This window comes from Orcinus orca, chromosome 9, assembly GCF_937001465.1.
Source record: "Orcinus orca chromosome 9, mOrcOrc1.1, whole genome shotgun sequence".
Classification (NCBI taxonomy): domain Eukaryota; kingdom Metazoa; phylum Chordata; class Mammalia; order Artiodactyla; family Delphinidae; genus Orcinus; species Orcinus orca.
This window is the reverse complement of record NC_064567.1, coordinates 48,271,319-48,290,843: the sequence shown is the minus strand read 5'-3', so window position 1 is coordinate 48,290,843 and position 19,525 is coordinate 48,271,319. Positions and strand designations below refer to the sequence as shown.

At 39.3% G+C, this 19,525-nt stretch overlaps 1 protein-coding gene across 2 annotated transcripts in view; it reads right to left on the bottom strand.

The window, feature by feature from the left end:
* HIBADH (3-hydroxyisobutyrate dehydrogenase) overlaps positions 1-17,910 on the bottom strand; it is a 133,181-nt gene extending 115,271 nt beyond the window's left edge. Inside the window, exons 1-2 of one of the 2 annotated variants that reach the window (XM_033420588.2) lie at positions 17,711-17,910; positions 7,920-8,080 (exon numbers count right to left, since the gene is read on the bottom strand). In XM_033420588.2, the coding sequence (XP_033276479.1) occupies positions 7,920-8,080; positions 17,711-17,801 (252 nt within the window). In that variant the 5' untranslated portion in view covers positions 17,802-17,910. The remainder of the gene's footprint in view (positions 1-7,919; positions 8,081-17,710) is intronic. The other variant, XM_004265669.3, reaches the window with a different exon arrangement.
* Positions 17,911-19,525: the final 1,615 nt, after the last annotated feature.

The following is a 19,525-nucleotide window of genomic DNA, read 5'->3' as shown; positions in this document are numbered from 1 at the left end:
GCATCAGGGCCCAGAGCAATCTGAAGTAACTGCACCTCCTTTTTACATATCCAATGGAAGGAGACAACAGTTAACCTAGTTGTTTTACATAAAGAGAAAAATCTCACTGTCTCTGCTAGACAAAACAGTCACAAAAGTGAAGCTCAGCATTGCTTCCACATAAACCAAATGGGTAAGAGAAACTTGCAAAGAAACAAGATGAACATGACCTTGGTTAAACCTGCCACTCGGTGTATTTTAATCTTTCCAAGTAGAAATGCATACTGTTGCTTCAAAATTGCACTACCCTTGGGCTTCCCTGGTGGCGCAGTGGTTGAGAGTCCGCCTGCCGATGCAGGGGACACGGGTTCATGCCCCGGTCCGGGAAGATCCCACATGCCGCAAAGCGGCTGGGCCCGTGAGCCATGGCCACTGGGCCTGTGCGTCCGGAGCCTGTGCTCCGCAACGGGAGAGGCCACAACAGTGAGAGGCCCGCGTACCGCAAAAAAAAAAAAAAAATTGCACTACCCTTAAAAAACTGACCAAAACGGTTTTTGCCTACATCTTGAAACATGTGGTCAACAATGATGAAGCCCACTCAGCAAGAGACTTTTAAAGTTCTCATCTAACAAAACCTGAGTGGATGCCAGATTAGATCTCAATAGAATTACTTAACCAAACATGTTCAGCCTTATAACCCAGGAACAAGATGGTTCCCAAGTTTTTAGAGAGAAAACAAGAGAATCCAATTAAGCCTAGTTCAACCAGAAAACTCATACAGAAATGCTGCATAAGTCCCAAGACTTTTGGCACCACTCAGAGGCATCTCCAAGGAAATTCCCACACAATGAAAATGGAAACGAAGCACAAGTCACATGCCCTGGATGCTACCGCTTAAAAAGAGAAATTGGTATCTTCTGTAAAATAAAAGGACACAAGACTCTGCAGAATATGTTCTTAAACAGGGATGCAGTCAAATCACTTTATCTCCTAATTTGGTTTTAATTTTTATCATCATTCTTTCATTTAAAAATACGTCTAGGGCTTCCCTGGTGGCGCAGTGGTTGAGAGTCCGCCTGCCGATGCAGGGGACGTGGGTTCGTGCCCCGGACCGGGAGGATCCCACATGCCGCGGAGCGGCTGGGCCCGTGAGCTTATGGCCGCTGAGCCTGCGCGTCCGGAGCCTGTGCTCCGTGACGGGAGAGGCCACAGCAGTGAGAGGGCCGCGTACCGCAAAAAAATAAATAAATAAATAAAAATATGTCTACAATTCTATTCCAAACAACTCTGGACTCAGTGACTCAGCCAACACAGTGGTGCATTTATATGTGTGGTGTTGGGGAATGCAGATTTGGGAGAAATATGGTATAGATACTAAAGCAACAACCATAACAGTAGTAACAGTAGTGGTAGTAGTAACAGCACTTTCTATGTGCCAGGTTCTCTAGGGCTAAGAGGAAGGTACTATTACTACTGCCATTTTATAAGATGAGAAAATTTAAGTAGAAAGAAGTTAAATAATCTGTCTAAAAGTCACACGGCCAGCACATGATGGAGCTGAGATCTGAGCTCAGGCAGCCAGGTTCCTCCTGGGTTTATGCTTTTAAACCACTACAGTCACAATTTATTGATTCATGATTTCTAATACCCAAAGGCCTGATAATTATCATGGGTTACATTCTTAGAATAGATGCTAGAAGTTGAAATGATGCATTGTATGTTAAACCCGAGTTTCCAACAGAAATAAAGATATAATAAAGGGATACGGAGAGAGGAAACTGTAAATTTTTTATGGGAATGACCACAAGTAACATATTAAACCAATTATAAATGCCCTAATAGAATTGGTTAACATGTAAAGGTATAAATAAGTTCATTAAATACAGTCAGGCACGTGAAGCATTTTAACATGTCCAAGTTTTTATTTCCTTCATAACCCACGTAGTATTTTTTACTACTAGGTACAGCTGGAAGGAAAACCTCCAGGGTGGTAACACCCTAAAGCACTTCACCCAGAACTGCAGGTGGACCTTGCACCTTGAGGGGAGGGAGGAGCCAGGCCCGTGGAAAGCAGAGCCAAGAAGCAGACAGAAACGGATCTAATTACATCTGTGCCCAAAATTCGGCTGTGCCTGGGTTCAGGCCACTCCCCAACTCTTCAGTTACATGAAACAATAAATGCCCAGTTTTTGCTTTTAAAAAAACAAAAAAACACTTCTTCAAGGAGATGTCCAAAGAGCTTTAGAACTATTGATTGCTTTTTGATCCAGATATGTCTAGTTTGATACTTTCTCTCCCTGCAAATTTCCCACTGAAAGCACAGTTGACATTTGAAATCAACTAGCCATGTTTTCTGCAGACTTTGAGGGAAAAAAATTCTGTTTTCTTTGGCTGCCATTTCATCGACTTCACTTGAGATAGTAACATCAGGGAAAGGAAGGGACACCTGTCCTTAAAATGTAAGAGTCAACTCAAATATACTTTGAATTTTTGAACTCTTAATCCATTCACCGCACTATTGTGCACAATGGCAAGAAGTTTCAAAGTTTTCACCTATATTTTTCCATTTCATCCCAAGTCTTCTCTTTGTCTTTTAGTAGTAAAATGAAACTCATTTTTTCCTTTATCAAACATTTTAAAACTAAATATAGCTATGAATTAGTACTACTGACATTTTAACACATCAGAAGTCACACATCCAAATTAACATTACCTTTTAAAGTAGGGGTCTTAGGAAATTACACTTGCTCAAATGACCAAAACGGTTTTTAAGCTGCTGGCATAAAAATCATTTATCAACAAATGTTTTCATTTTATTATGACAGAATATTTCCCCTCAGGCCCAAAGCTTTTTTATACCCTTTACCCTTCTCCTGTCATTTATCTCAATTTCACGTTCTCCTGCCCTCCACTGCTGTTGTAATCAATACTCAGAGGACCTCTTAGAGTCAAGACTCTGAGAGGAAGCAGAGCGGTGAGGGAGATGGGACGTGGGAAAAGAGGGTTCTGCCTTCCAGGCTCTGCCGCCCCAGTGTGAATCGCCCACGCAACTTTCCCACCGTGTGCTGGGAGCGGGGCAGGGCTGGGAGCTGTGGGCAGAAGCTAAGAGAGTCTCACGCTTCACTAATCTGGGACAGGCAGCCACCCAGAACCCATCCTCCTTCCTTCCCCACACCCACTTATGTATCTCAAGGAAGAAGAAAAGAAGGAAAATCTAATAACTGAGTCTGTGTCCTAGAACCCTCTGATTTCTATCCAGGAATCCAAGAGATCTCGTCTCCATGACCTTCATTTCAGGCTACAGCATTTCTGTTTGTAGGTGAGCGAAGATTAAGCACAATATTTATGTAGCTCTCTATCAGAAATGAAACGACTCTTAAGAGTTACTTATTATTTTTCCCCTCAAAACCTGCTTCAGCACTTTATTACTGTCAAAATACAATTTTAATAAAAACTCCCTTCTATTATTTAGTCTTGCCACCTGAGACACATCTAATACATTGCCACATCCAACTCAACCTGTTTTATTCTCCACAGCACTAGGTGGACTGCTAGACACATGCAAGGTACTCAACCTGTATCGGTCGACCTAACGTAGAAATCTCTAGAAACCTGGAGAGGCTTCCACTTTTAAAGAAAATTGCTCCTTTGTCCCCATTCTTCACCTGGATAAATCCTTATTCTTGTGCTATCTACCTAAATGTCTAGTCTTCAGAGAATGTCCCTGACTGCCCTCTCAGCCAACGTAATGCAGATTTTACTGAAAACTGAAGAGACACTTCTTTCCACATCACAATTTGGAATCACATATTTGTGTGATGTGATAATCTAACACCTCCTGTTGGTCCCCAAAGGCAAAGACTGTAACTGTTTTGTTCTGGGCTATATTCCCAGTACCTAGCACATAGAAAGTACTCAAGAAACATCAGTCAAATTAGTAAATTAATGAACGTCCTATCCCGTTTTGCTAAGAGATTCTAAGGTAGCCTTAACCCATAGTGATCAAAGCAATAAAAAGTAACTTTTCTTCACAAAGAAGTGAGAGACTCTGACATTGTAATGTGAATAGAAAGCATTAGAAAAGGAAATAACAGCTCTGTAGAGCAGAGGTGAAACCAAGACTTATGGGAACTTACTTAGAGCTAACACACACACTCCTTACTGTGCCAAACATCATTTTAAGCTCTTTACATATATGAATTCATTTAATCCTCGTAACAACTCCCTGAGAAAGGTTATTATTATTATCCTTATTATTTTACACATGAGGAAACAGATATAGAGACACTAAATAACTTGCCTGAGATTGCAGATACTAAGTGGAAAGGGCAGGTTCTAAACCCATTTTGTAGATTCTAGCTGTACTGGTTTCCAGTGGCTGCCGCAATGTTACCCCAAGCATGGTGGCTTAAAACACAGAAATGTATTCTCACGGCTCTGGAGGCCACAAGTATGAAAGCGAGGTGTAGGCAGCACCATGCTGCCTCCAAAGGAAGATCCTCCTTTGCCTCTACTAGCTTCTGGCTGACCCTGGTGTTCCTTGGCTTGCCACAGTATAACTCTGAAGACTGCCTACGACTTCCCACGGCCTTCCCCTTGTGGCTCTCTGTAAGGACACTCATCATTGCCTTTAGGGCCCACCTGAAATCCAGGATGACCTCATCTCAAGATCTTAAACCTAATTCCATCTGCCAAGACCCTGTTTCCAAATAAGGTCACTTTCACAAGTACTGGGGGTTAGAACTTGGACATTTATCTTTTTTAAAAATCACTTTATTGAGATATAATTCACATAACATATAATTTGCCCACCTAAAGTATATAATTTGATGGTTTTTAGTGTATTCACAGATATGTGCAACCAACACAATTTTAGAACTTTTCATCAGTTCAAGAAAAAAAATCCCATATCCATTAGCTATCTCTCCCCTATGCCTGCCTCCCTCTTTCCCCTCCTCTCCCAGCCAGCACTAAACAGCCACTAATCTACTTTCTGTCTCTACAGATTTCTCTGTTCTGGACTTTCATGTGTCAGTGCTTCATCCGTTTTTATGGCTGAGTAATATATCATTGTATAGATATACCACATTTTGCTTACCACTGATGGGACATTTAGGTTGTTTCTATCTTTTGGCTATAATGAATAATGCTGCCATTTATATACAAGTTTCTGTGTGGGTATGTGTTTTCATTTCTCTTTCATATATGTAGAATTACAATCTCATCAGCAGTGTGTGATAGTTCAATTTCTCCATACTTCTTGTTATCTGCCTTTGTAATTCTAGCCAACCCAGTGGGTGTGGAAATCTCATTGTGGTTTTGATTGCATTTATCTGATGACTAATGATATTGGCATCTTTTCATGTGTTTATTCAGATCCTTTGTCCATTTAATTGAGTCACTTGTCTTTCTGTTTGAATTGTATGACTTCTTTATACATGCTAGATACAAGTCCTTATCAGATATATGATTTGCAAATATTTTATCCCATTCTTTGGGTTACCTTTTCACTTTCTTGCCCTTGTTCTTTGCAGCACAAAAGTTTTCAATTTTGATGAAGTTTTATTTTTAATTTTGTTGCTCATGATCTTGGGTGTCATATTTAAGAATCCTTTGCCAAATTCAAGGTCATGAAGATTTACCCCTATGTTTTCTTCTAAGAATTTTGTAGGGCATCTTTTGGGGGGCCACTATTCAACCCACTGTATACCCACTCACTATACAATCCATCATAATAGATAACTATTATTTAATTCCAACAAATTTCATTGGTGCAAAACAACATATTAAACAAGGGTGTGGTATATAATCATTACTGGCCTGACATTAACTGATCCAAAAGAAATCTAGGCACTTCGTTTTCTAGTAGACTAGTTTATAAATAGGTAACAGGTAGCTACATTTCAGAATCATCAGATGTCACACATACACTTAAAAATGTCTCATACATAAATTTCATTAATTAGTGACTACACATCATGTAATTGAAAGAGCTAAAGCTCCAAAGTCAAAGACAGACCTTTGTTCAGATCCTGGCTCTTGCCATTCACTCACTGTGCAACCTTGGGGATGTTATTTAACTTCTCCAAGCATCAGTTTCCTGAAAATACTTCTGTTACAAAGATAAAATTAGATAATATGTACAAAATATTTAGTAAAAGACCTGACACGTAGGAGGTACTCATTAAATATTAGTTTCTTTTATCTCTCTTTTAAAATGTAAATGTCTCCTTCACTCAAGTGTAAGTCTTATTCTTAAGGTGGCCTTCCTTCACACCTACCTAAAATTAGCAAACTAAAAAAATAAGAATTTTGTTAGGAAATGGAGGTAAAAGGATAACTTCAGAATATGAGGCAATTCAGGCAGAGCATCAGAAAGCTCCAGAAATCTGGCAAGCAGCAGAAAAGAGATTCATAAAGGGATGATGACCATTTCAGTTCTCCATAGGCAAGTTGTTAAGTGCTACAGGAATAGAGGGAAGAGTAATGGCATTGGTCACAATTTGAAAGGCCCTAAGCTTCTGCTTTGCCAGTCCAAGGTAAATCAGTTTCCATTCAATTTCCACCTCTGTATTACTAGAAGGGGTAGAAAGAGGAAGAGAAATTCATGTGATCTTTCATAAACACACACACATGAAAACCTCGGGAACATTATTCTCCAAAATGCCAGAAGAATATGCTGTTATTACTTTGATTAAATTCTGTATTTAATTGAAGATATTTCCTCTGTTTAGAGACCAAGTACCGTTGTTACTCTTACAAATAAATATATAAACCACTGAAAAATGCCAACATCAAATAGATATGTTATCCCAAAAAGTAATATCCATCTCCTCAGAAAAACAATCCATCCCAGACTGAATATCAGCTTGGAACTCCTTACCATCCTTGAAGATGGTAAAGCCATCTTTCCCAGAACAAAGAATTGATCAAACCTCTCCAACAAGTCTAAGTCCCTAAGCTACTTAAGCTACTGCACTGGTGGTACAGTGTCAATATTCAGAGACTATATGGGCATAAGCAGCCACAACCCTACCCTGAAAAGTTCCAAGATGATACTCACACATCCTCAAACAACACTGCTGCCACCCCCAGATGGCATACAAACCATGATGGAGGAGGAGATGGAGGATATCCAGATCTGCAAGTAGCCTCTAAGTTGCTTAAACCTGTTCTTTATGTACGCATTGCATTTTCTCAGTATTTATTTCAAGCCTATTACCTAGAAGTTGACAATTTATTTGTTCTCTAACCTTTTTCTATACTTCTCAGGAATTTTTTAGTATTCACCCAGTTCTGGGATTACATTCAGCCCTCAATTACCACTCTACAACTTGTACAAGAAGAATTTCCTTCATATCTTGAAAAAAAACTCTAAATTCAGTTACTAGTAAACGGTCTCGTGTGTGTGTGTGTGTGTGTGTGTGTGTGTGTTTGTACACATATTTTACATATCATATAATATACACATATATAATATTACATATAGAGAAATAAAACTAACAAGTTAACTTTACAAATCCATTGTGTATACTTCTAAGAAGATGTCACTTATTTGAATGTGGAACATCAAAATCTAGAAAACATTTTTAAACATCAAAATCTAAAAGAATCGGGGGCTTCCCTGGTGGCGCAGTGGTTGAGAGTCTGCCTGCCAATGCAGGGGACACAAGTTCAAGCCCTGGTCTGGGAAGATCCCACATGCCGCGGAGCAACTGGGCCCCTGAACCACAACTACTGAGCCTGCGCGTCTGGAGCCTGTGCTCCACAACAAGAGAGGCCGCGATAGTGAGAGGCCCGCGCACCGCGATGAAGGGTGGCCCCCGCTCGCCGCAACTAGAGAAAGCCCTCGCACAGAAACAAAGACCCAACACAGCCAAAATAATAATAATAATAATAAATAAATAAAGTTTAAAAAAAATCTTAAGAAAAGGTCTTACCTGTTCACCTGCATCTAGAAACTCTTTGCATGCATCAGGGAACACATCATAAATAATGAGTGGATAGCCATGTTTCATGAGATTTTTTGCCATTGGATTCCCCATGTTGCCTACTCCAATGAATCCAACTGGAGTCTTAGAAGCCATTGACCTAGAACACACTGATTTCAATACATTAGTTTTAACAGGAGCGGATAACATGCTTTATTGTAAATATTCACTCAATATTAAGAAGTCATTGTGATTTTGATATTTTCTATTAAAAAAAAACTTTTTAAGGATTAGTTTAAAACTAATGATCATTTAAAGATATCAACAATGTATAGGCAGACTAACTTCTGAGTATATAGTTCTCCAGGAAGCAATCATAAAATTTTAAGCATTCTCTCTTCTGCTTTCTATCTCTATAACATCCCCTTACTATTTTTAACAATAAACTTAATGTTATCATTTATTAAATACCTATTATATACTTTACCTGTTAAGTGAAGTATCCTAGATTCTCTTATCTATATTACCTTCTCTAATAATGTGTATTAAAAACTGGAAGTATTCAATAAAACCTGTATCTTGGACAAGGTCCAAGAATGGGAAAACGTTTTACCTTCCCACTTCCACATTTACAGAAACCATCCCCTCCAATGGTATAAAAAACAATCTTAATAAAAATGTTAAACCCAGAAGAATGTATTTCAACCAGAAGTCACCAGTTTATAAATGGGGTCCTAGGAGAGAGCAGGGGGACACTTCCATGGGCTTTCCATGGCCAGGGTAACAGTCTCGGGACCCTGAGATAACAACTCCGCGCACTTTCAGAGAAGAGGCATCTCCATTTACAGAAAAAGAAAATTGTTCTTAAGATGCTATATGCAGGGCTTCCCTGGTGGCACAGTGGTTAAGAATCCGCCTGCCAATGCGGGGGACATGGGTTCAAGCCCCGGTCCGGGAAGATCCCACATGCCTGCCGCAGAGCAACTAAGCCCATGAGCCACAACTACTGAGCCTGTGATCTAGAGCCCGCAAGCCACAACTACTGAAGCCCACATGCCTAGGGCCCGTGCTCCGCAATAAGAGAAGCTACCGCAATAAGAAGCCTGCGCACCGCAACGAAGAGTATCCCCTGCTTGCCGCAACTGGAGAAAGCTCGCACACAGCAACAAAGACCCAACACAGCCAAAAATAAATAAATTCACACACACACAAAAAAAGCTGTATGCAGATTTTGTTTGATTTGATTTTCTTCCTTTTTACAAAAAGCTTTTTGAAATCACACTGGGGCATACAATTCAAGGTAATGCTTCTTGCAAGAGAGCAGACAGGCTTCGCATCACCATGAAAATAATATTAGACACGATTTCTCTATTTCTAGATTTAGAACTCCTCTCAAGTATTTACTGCATGAAGTACTATGACACAAGCAAGATGTGGTCCTTGCCCTCCAAAAGTTCACAGTCTAGTGAGAGAACAAAGAGAAATAACTCCACTTGCCCATTTCCGTATCATTTCCCGGCTTTATTTTTCCTTTTTCTTTCAAGGACTCCAGTTTTAAAACTGTGTAGTGCACCAACTAATCACAGTCACCCTTTTTCAGATCCTCCCAACTAATGGATCCCTGCTCCTCCTTCAACTTAATCTCAATGTAATGAGATTTCCTAAAAGCAAATGATTTGAAGCCCTAATGCTTAAGAAATAGAGGCCTTCTTGGGTCAGAAGCACATTTCATTCCTATGAACTCCATGACTGTCTCTAACATTTCTGTTAAAGAGGGTGTCATTCCTGTGCATCATCACCTTACCAGTGCTGAGTTTAACATGCTGGGTATGATAGGAGTCCTGTGCCTAACTTTCCGGTTCACAAGGGGTTTAATGACAGAGAAATGACACCTCACTGAATTTTTATTTTGATATTAAGCAGAATGAGAAGTATACTTTGTAAGAGAACTCTAATACTAACAACTAGCATGCCTGACTACTGTGTTAAGCTTGAAAAGGTATAATTTAACTAAGAACATGAGAAACTAGGAATATTATTATTTAAATGCAGTTAATTTTAATAGGCAACTCACTCTAAGTCAAACACTTAACTATGGCAAGGTAGAACCATAATTCATTCACACATTCAACAAATATGAAGCAACTATCATATGTACCATGGCAGATGCCATCAAAGACACAAATGACATACAGTCCTTGCTTTCAACCAGCTTAAAACACAAGAGAACAACTATGTACACAGACACTAAAACATGAAAGTGAAGGATAAAGTATGAAAAATAATGCTGATACTAAAGAACTCATCTGGTTTGGGAACTTGAAAAAGCTAGCATTTGACCTGAGTATTCCACGATGGGTAGGCTTTCAAATGGAATCAGAGTAGGAACAAAGGGAGCTCCATATAGTAAAGGAATGAGTATGCACATGAGTATATGCAAGGAAATAGGAAAGCCAAGAAAAAAATGCATAATAGTAAAAGTTAATATTTGTGGCAATTTTACTACATGCCAGACACTGTACTCAGTACTTTATAAATAGCACTGTCATCCCATCCCATCATTAAGCCTATCTTCCAGCTCAGGTCCCTGACACTTGGTTAGTTTAAATAAAATGCCCAAGACTTTATAAGGTTGTAATGCCAAGATTCATATTCAGCCAATCTGACTCTAGGTTCTTCATTTTTAAGTGCCCTCCACTCTTCCTACAGGACGCACAAAGAAACAAAACAGCAAGATTAAGATTGAAAGAAAAAATGCAACCATAATGTGGAAGGCTGGGAAGTATGCTCTAAACAATTTGAGTGTATTTTGTAAGCAAGTGGTGGTACCCCAGACTGAATGTTTGTTTGGTCCTCCCAAAATTTCTATGTTGAAAAAATAATTCCCAGTGTGAGGGTATTTGGAGGTGGGGCCTTTGGGCAGTGATTAGATCATGAGGGGAGAACCCTCAGGAACGGGACTAACGCCTTTACAAAAGAGGCCGCAGAGAGCTCCCTCATCCCCTTCCACCATGTGAGGACACAGTGAAAAGATGGCTGTCTTTGAACCAAGAAGTGGGCCCTCACCTGACACTAAATATGCCAGCACCTTTATTTTGGAATTCCCAGCCTCCAGAACTGTGAGAAATAGTCCTCTGCTGTTTATAAGCCACCCAGTCTATGGTATTTTGTTACAGCAGCCCAAACAGACTAAGACAGGTAGTTACTGAAAGGTTTGGGCAAGAGAAATGACCTGACCAAACCCATGCTTTAGGACAGAAATGAGGCAGCAGTGTACAATGGATGAACTAAAGGAAGAGCCTGGAGGCAAAAAGACCAACATAAAAGTGACTGTCTAGGTCTGTCTTAGTCCATTCCAGCTGCTGTAACACATAGACCATAGTATAGTTGTTATGATGACTTAAACAACAAGCATTTATTTCTTACAGTTCCGGAGGCTGGGAAGACCAAGATCAAGTAGGCAACAGGTCCAGTATCTGGTGAGCGCTCACTTCCTGGCTTGCAGATGACCATTTTCTTGTATCTCTGGAGAGCAGAGAGAGAAGACAAGCTCTCCTTCCTGTTTTTAGGACACTAATCCCATTCATGAGGGCTCCACCCTCATAACCCAATTACTTCCCAAAGGCCCCACCTCCTAATACTACCACAGTGGGGATTAGGATTTCAACACATGAATTTTGGAGGGCTACAAACATTCAGTCCACAGTAAGGGCAGAGTTAATAAAGACTGGTGGCTATAGAAAAGACAGATATGAAAAATATTTCAAATACAGTAGTAAAAGGACAGAGCAATAGGTTGGATTATAATATAATTACAGAAGAAAAGGACAGTGACCTTAAAACAAAGCAACAGAAACTATCCAAAACAAAACACAGAAAAAAGAATTTAAAAAATAAAAAGAACATTAGTGAGCAGTGAGACAGCTTCAACCAGCCAAACACATAGCGAAATTGGAGTCCTCAAATGAGAGGAGAGCAAAGTGGGGACAAGAAAAATATGTGAAGAACTAATGGGAAAAATTTCCAAATTTGATGAAAACCATAAACCCCATGCATCCAAGCTCAGTGAACCCCAACACAAGAAACATGAAGAAAACTATACCAAGACACATCATAATCAAAATGCTCAAAAGCAACTGGCAGAAAAAAGACATTATGTACAAAGGAACAAAGATAAGAATGAAGGCAGATTTCCTGTCAGAAACAAAGCCAGTGAGAAAACAGGAGAGCATCATCTTTAAAGAACTGAAACAAAAAACAACTGTCAAGATAGGAATCTATCTAGCCAGTGAAACTGTACAATTATAGATGTTTGAGTATGTAGAGAGGCATGAGGAAACTGATGGGGGAGGGGTGAATGCATACATTCACTGTCCTGATTGTGACGATGGTTTGATGGTTTCACAGGTATATACACGTCAAAACTCATCAAATTGTAAATGTTAAACAGGTGCAAACTGTAAATGTTAAACAGGTGCAGTTTATTGTAAGTCAACTATATTGCAATAAAGCTGTTTTTAAAGAGTCAACATGTTTACAGAAAAAACAAACAAGAGAAGACATTTCTCAATCTAAAGATACTAAAGTGATATATCAACCGAATGCAACGTGTGAAGTTTGAATGGATCTGGATTTGGGTGTTGGGGGTGAAAGTCTTATGACATTCTAAGGAAAATTATGAAATTTTAAATATGAGCTGTATATTAGGATGATACCAGGGAAGTGCTAATTGTCCTAGGTAATGGTAATATGGTTATGTAGGAGACAGTCCTTCTTAGGAGATTCACACTGAATCATTTAGGGTTTAAAGTGTCATAGTGTCTGCATTTTAATTTCAAATGATACAGGTGGGATATGAATATACCTGGAAAGAAATAAAGCAAATATGGCAAAAGGCTGGTTAACAACCGTTGACACTGAGCAAAGAGTACACAGATGTTCATGGCATTATTCTTTCAATACTTTGAAATTGTTCATAATAAAACAAGGGGGAAAAACTTAGCACATCTCAAAAAAAATCACAAACATGACAAAACACAAATAACTAGGAAGAACACTTGCAACACACAATAGAAATAGGGCTACTTTACTATATATGCAAATAACTTTAAAATCTGGAAGAAAAATGTAAATAATCCATTGTTTTAAAGTATGCCAAAATGACAGTTAACAGAAAATATTAAAAAAAAACTTTGAAAAAATGCTCAACTTCTGTCATAACTAGAGTAATGCAAAACAAAGCAATGTAATACCATTTTCACCTATCAGCTGGACAAATGTGTTTGATAAACTCACGCCTGGTTAGAAAGGACTGATAAAGCATATACTCTCATACACTGTAGAATTGTATTTTATGTCATCCTTTTAGAGAGCAATTTGAAAAAAGGATCTACATTTGAATTTTATTATAAAATTTAAATTTAAAATGTACATACTCTTTGACCCAGTAATTCCACTTGCAGGAATTTATACTATACGTAAGGGGTCAGCACACTTTTTCTTAAAGGGTGAGAGGGTAAACAATTTCAGTTTGGGGCCACGAGGCCTCTGTCACAACTATTCAACTCATCCACTATAGTATTAAAACAGCCATACACAATATAAAAACAAGTGGCTGTGCTTGTTTTCCAATATAATTTTATTTACAAAAACAGGGACCCAGCTATTGGGCCACAGTTTGCTGACCTCTACTACATATAAACTCTGAACAACACAAAAATATAGTTTACTATAGGAATGTTTGTAACAACAGAAACGTTATAAATAACTAAATACACATTATTAACAGGGCACTTAATTTATAATAACTAAATATACATTAACAAGGTACTTGATATTTCATAGAAAATCAATACAATGAAATAGTATGTAATGTTCAAAAGAATGTGATATATCTATCTAAAAGTATAAGGAAAAAAATCTCCAGGACATGTTATTAAGTGAAAAAAAGCAAGACGTAGAGCATTATCTATAATAACATACAGTATATGAGAAAAAAGAATACATATGCATTAAACGTTTTCAAGTTTCTGTAAGATGCTTAAGAAACAGCAGTTACAGCTAGAAAGTTGGACTGATGGGTCAGAGTTAGAGAAAAGACTCTTACTTTTCATTTTATAATCTTTTGAGTTTTTACCATGTGCATATAACTTTTATGACTACTTTTATAATAAATGAAATAAATAAATTGGCACACAGTGTTTAATAGTGTTATATGAATGAATTACTAACTAGAGAGAGCTTTCATCAAATGAGGATAAAAGTCAGTGCTGAAGCAAGAGTAAAGATAGTGATAAAGTGGATCCATCAAAGGTAATTTGTATTGCAGCAACCATTAAGCAAATGCTGCAGGTTGACTCTCCAATATCCTTTCCTCCCAGACCTATGGTGAAGTTCCAAATTACCTAAACCAATTATGGTACCTGCATCTCTCTGCAAATGACTGTTCACAGATTGGCAGCCCTAAGTAAAAGATTTAGAAAAATCTTTTTTAAAAATCTTTTTGAAAAATCTGTGAAAAATCAGAGTATGTAATAGGAAATGAACTAGAGATTAAAGAAAAGATTGTATCTAATCAGCAAACTCTTGTGACTCTCCGTAACACTACTTAAGCGGCAGCCAGGAGGAAGAAGAAACTAGCCAGAAAATTTGGCAAAGTTAGTTTCTAAATATACAGATGTAAATTTACAGATTATGACCTTTTCTCCAATGGGACATGGACAAAGTTATCCATATCTTGGTAACATGAAGTGCCACCAAAAACCAGGAGACTCCAGGTTTCAAAATGCAAAAATTGGTAATAGGTTAATTATTTTACACTTCTAAAAGTTTTTTTTCTCTCATCAAAGTAATTCATTGTAGAAAACTGAAAAATACGAAAAAGTATAAAGTCATAAGGGAAAAAGTTAATCTCACTACACAAAAATAATCAGTTAGCATTTTGTATAGCCCTTCCAGTCTTCTGAATGCATTTTTTTCATTATGAGACTCTATACTGCATACACAACTTTGTGTCCTACTTTATCACATATTACATCATAAGCATTCTTTTTGCTTTAATACTAAGAGTTACTAAACTAAGGGTAGTGACTTACTCTATAAAGGCCTTTATTATTTGGGTCAAGTTATTTTAGAAATACAGTTGACCCTTGAACCATGAGTGGGGTTGGGGCACTGACGCTCCTCACAAAATCCAAGTATAATTTACAGTTGGCCCTGCACAACCTGCTCCAAATCTGCAGGTTAAACCAACTGTAGCACAAATTTATTGAAAAAAATCCATGCATAAGCTGACCCATGCAGTTCAAACCCATTTTGTTCCAAGGTCCACTGTATTCTCCTTATGCAATTTCACAAGTTTAAGGTCAACTTTTGGTCCCCAGAATCATGTGCAGCTTTTCAGAGTTTTATGTGCAACCCTAGAAGCTAATGTAAAGAGGGAAAAAATGGCATATATTTGATTTATACAACGAGTTATGCTGTCTTGAAGGCAGAGTTCGTACACACACAAAGAGCCAATAATGAAAAAGAACTGTATTCCCATTTGTCTATAATGCTGGCTAATTTTCCCACTCCACTTTTGGTCAAGTGGTCGCTTTAAGATGATCTGTTACAAATTATTTTTCCTTGTACTTGTTAGTGAATCAAATGACTGTAGAGGGTCAACATCTGTCATTTTTTTGTCTGTACAAAGAAGTCTGAAACTAAATTTAATTACCTTTTAAGATAAAACATAAAACTTACTTTTATTAAATGGTGATGAAATAGTAATGTATGAAAAAAATAGTAATGTATGTCTAGTTTAATAGTTCTCATTTTTCTATTTCCTTTTCAATGCTTTAAATATTTTAAAAGACATGCTATTACCAGCAACTTTTAGATGTCATTTTTTTCAAACTGTAAATAACTGTATAGATCTTTATAATATTACCCTCCATATGATACAAACATCTTAAACATACCATGGAGACAAACATCCCACAGAATTCAGATCACTAAATGTTACTATTTGAACACAGTTCTTTTTCTTAATGTCCCTAGACTCCAAACTGGCACATAATTTTTCTTTTAAGACTCCAACATCAAAAAAGTTAACACTTTTGTAGTAAATTAAAATTAACAAAAATGTTTAAAACAATTCCACAGAGTAAAAACAATTACTGAAGCATTTTAAACAATCATCACACACACAAAAAAATTTTTTTAATTTGTCATAAATCTATATTCTTACAATGTATTTGGGTCAAAGAACAAGATTATATGCCAAAGTAGTCTACCAGCATTTCAAGGTAGGCCTTTCCAGTCTACAGAAGCATTTATTATAGTCACAGGCCTCAGACTCTTCTTCCATAAATTTTAAGAACTTTCCTGTAACTCTAAAAGGTACTTCAAGGGTTCATTAAAATACCGTTAGAACACCTTGTAAAACCACTAAACAGCACGTATGTCTTCCTTGACTAATCAAAACTGAAAGAATTGTGCATTCATGTGAAAACTGGTGCTACGTTTACTACTGCAGAAGAGTGTTTTTTTTAAGTATCTCCAATGTAGGAGGCATTTTTTGTAGTTCAATACATGTAGCTCAAACAGTGGTTACACTCAAGTTTGGCACTTTCTGTGAGTTTGTATCTCATTACTGTGATTCTGTATCAGACATCTGTTCTCTCCCATCATATGGAGCTTTCCCTTTTAAAGCCAGAGAGGAAATTCACTCTTCTGCTTAGATTTTTACTGAGGGGGAGGAAGGGAAGCTGTTAAGAACTCAATTCCCAGCCTTTTTTTTAAAGTAAAGATCAGAAAAAATTAATACCAAGGCTTTTTCAATCTCCCAAGTATGAGAGTGATAAATAGTGCATTTTCAAAACTAAAAATTTTACAGGAAGACAATGGCAGTTTCCCCACAAATCAACCTATTTTCCAATTAAAGAGGAATCCTGCTGTGGAAGAAAAGTGCAGGAATCATAAAGAATCAAGGACTACTTTCTAGATCCTGCTGTAATATCCTAATTCACTTATCCAAGGGGCTTTAGGTTCTTCCATCTGAAAAATGAAAGATTAGTTCTCTGTGGGTCTAAAAACTGCCTCTTCCTAAATCGATGGTTAGCTTCCATAACTTATAATGATATGAGGGGTGGGAGGGGACGGAAGCAGGATAGGTTCAGGCCACAATTTTGAGAACGTTGAAAGTATTCTGGTTAATAATTTGACAGAAGTGTCATCTTCAGGTGGCCCAGTTACAGAGAAGCGGTGGAAGCCCGCCTGGCCGGTCAAGGGTGACTTAAAACTTTGCTGGAAAGACTGATCACCTGATTCGTAAGACTTCACTTGTGTAAAAACATCAGAAACAATTAAGGTGATTAAAACAAAAATCAGGGCTGCGGCCGGAGAGCGCGCCCACCCGGGGCGCTGCAAGGCCAGCCAGCGCTGCAAGGCCAGGGGTCGCTGGGGCGGGTAAGGGGTAGCCCCTGGGGCTGGGCCCTCCAATTGTCCTCAAAGCCCTAACTCCAAAGAAGCAGGACTCCGACCCAAATACTCCTCTCTCTACCCCAAGCTCTTCCCATTCCTTCCTAAGTCCCAAAAGAACGCCGAACCCCATTCATCTAGATCTGGGTGGGGAGAATGGGGGGAAGCACTAGTGGCGCGGGCCGCAGAAGAGGCCAGGCCTTGGAACCAGTCAAAATGTTGGGTTTTAAGCCCCAATCCAACCGCAGCGCCACCGGTGAAAAGACCTCTTCAGCCATCAGGGAGCGCGAAGCGGGCGGCCGGAGGAGGGACTGGGGAAGAAGGCGCGAGGTCCTTACCCGCTGCAAGGCTGGCCACTGCCGGTTGCTGCCGGCGGCTCCAGTACCGGAGGCCGGAGGCGGCTCCACGGAGCCGTAAGGAGGCTGCCATGCTGCCCCCGCCCCGCCTCCCCACGGTGACCTCCGCGGCTCCCAGCTCACCCACTGACTGCTAGGGTGCGTGGTGCGGCGGGCGGGATCAGCTGCGGCGTGGGGCCGCATGCGCACGCGCTCTGCCGCTCGGGGCGGGCACCTACCCGCGAGGGGAGGAGCGCGGCCCCGAGAGGCGCGGCCCGGCGGGACATAGGACGTCAATCCCCTTACGGACAGGGAATCAGACCAATCAGAATTCCCACATCCTCCGCCCTTTGCGAACCACGAATAGGAGGCCTTCTCGGAGTAGCACATCCGGAGCCCTGGCCCCGCCCCCAAGTTCCTCCCTCATGTACAGACTGAGGGCTGGAGTCTCCTTGTTTACCAAAACGCAAAGGGTTTGTGGGAGGCGGCGGCTGTCACTCACGACCGCCTCCTTGGAGCATCTGACCCTCAGAACCGCCCCCTTGGAGTGTTGTAACTGCATGTGTTGCTTCCTTGCAGTCAAGGGCATAACTTTGACTCGCGGCAGCTGCTGCAATAGTTAAGCAAGAGCAGAAATTCCCAGTCTTTACAAGTACAGGGATCCACTTTTAACCTCAGTAAAACGTGGGTCTCTTGATGTTAGCATTTGTATTTTTAGTGTCTGTTCGTTGAGAAACATTCACAGAAATCTACCATGAATGCAATAAGTGTTTAAAATTATTTGATTTTATTTTACCCAAAAATTTCTCCATGAACTTGAAAAATTGTAGGAAAACAACTTAATATTGTTTTCTTTGAAGGATAGAATTGCTAGAAACTTGCACTCTCTGTTCCAGTATATATTCCTCTAATGTTTGAAAATCCTGCATCCATTTCATAAGTAAAAACTAAAGGTAAATGAAAATGCAGAAGGTAATGTATATGTATGTGTGTCAGAGAGAAGGAGACATTCATTTCTTGTATCTGTGCTTGGTGTACATATTTGAATCTTTGAACCCTTGGGCGATAGTTAGCAGGGTTCTCATCCTCTCTGAGCCCATGAAAGGGTTGGGAGCCATGGGCACACCAAAGAAAGACTTGCAGTTTTTACGGAAAGGTAGTACAGGAGGAAAGAGTGAGGAGTGGCTAGGGCAATAGGAACCACTCCCCTGAATTCATTTTATTTATTCACGTGCCTAGGTTGTTCTTAACCTTTTAATCTGAGTAGCAGAATCAACAGAGTTGACTTTAACCTTTTTTAACCTCTGCCCAGTCACTCACAGGTGTTGAAAGTACCTTAAGGAATTGGACAATTTCCAAGGAGGCTCTCTCAGTGTTCTTGACATGCTAGCAATGTTTCCAAAAACTGATTCAGAGTGCAAGATCCGCATTTGTAACTGATAGAGAAACAATTTCCTTCTTTGCTTTTGTCTTCACCCTAACCCTCTACTCCACACAAACCAAAACCGGAGGAAAGGAGGAAGACAAGGAAGAAAAAATTATTTCAGGTATTGGGGACAGTCTCCTAGATTTGGGTCCCTGCCCAAATCTATTTATTGCTTTCTGGAGCATTTCCTACCTGATCCTCTCTTCCTGGTTTATTGAGTTTTAGCTGGAATAGACCTCCTGCAACCAATAAATATAGCCCTACAGGTTTCTATAATTAACTGCTGAAATGCTGTCTGCCTTTCAACTATGTGAACCTACATAGCAGAGCTATTTACAACACAGGCCGACATATCAATTGATCTCTCAGCTCCTAAGGTTTATATCCCTATC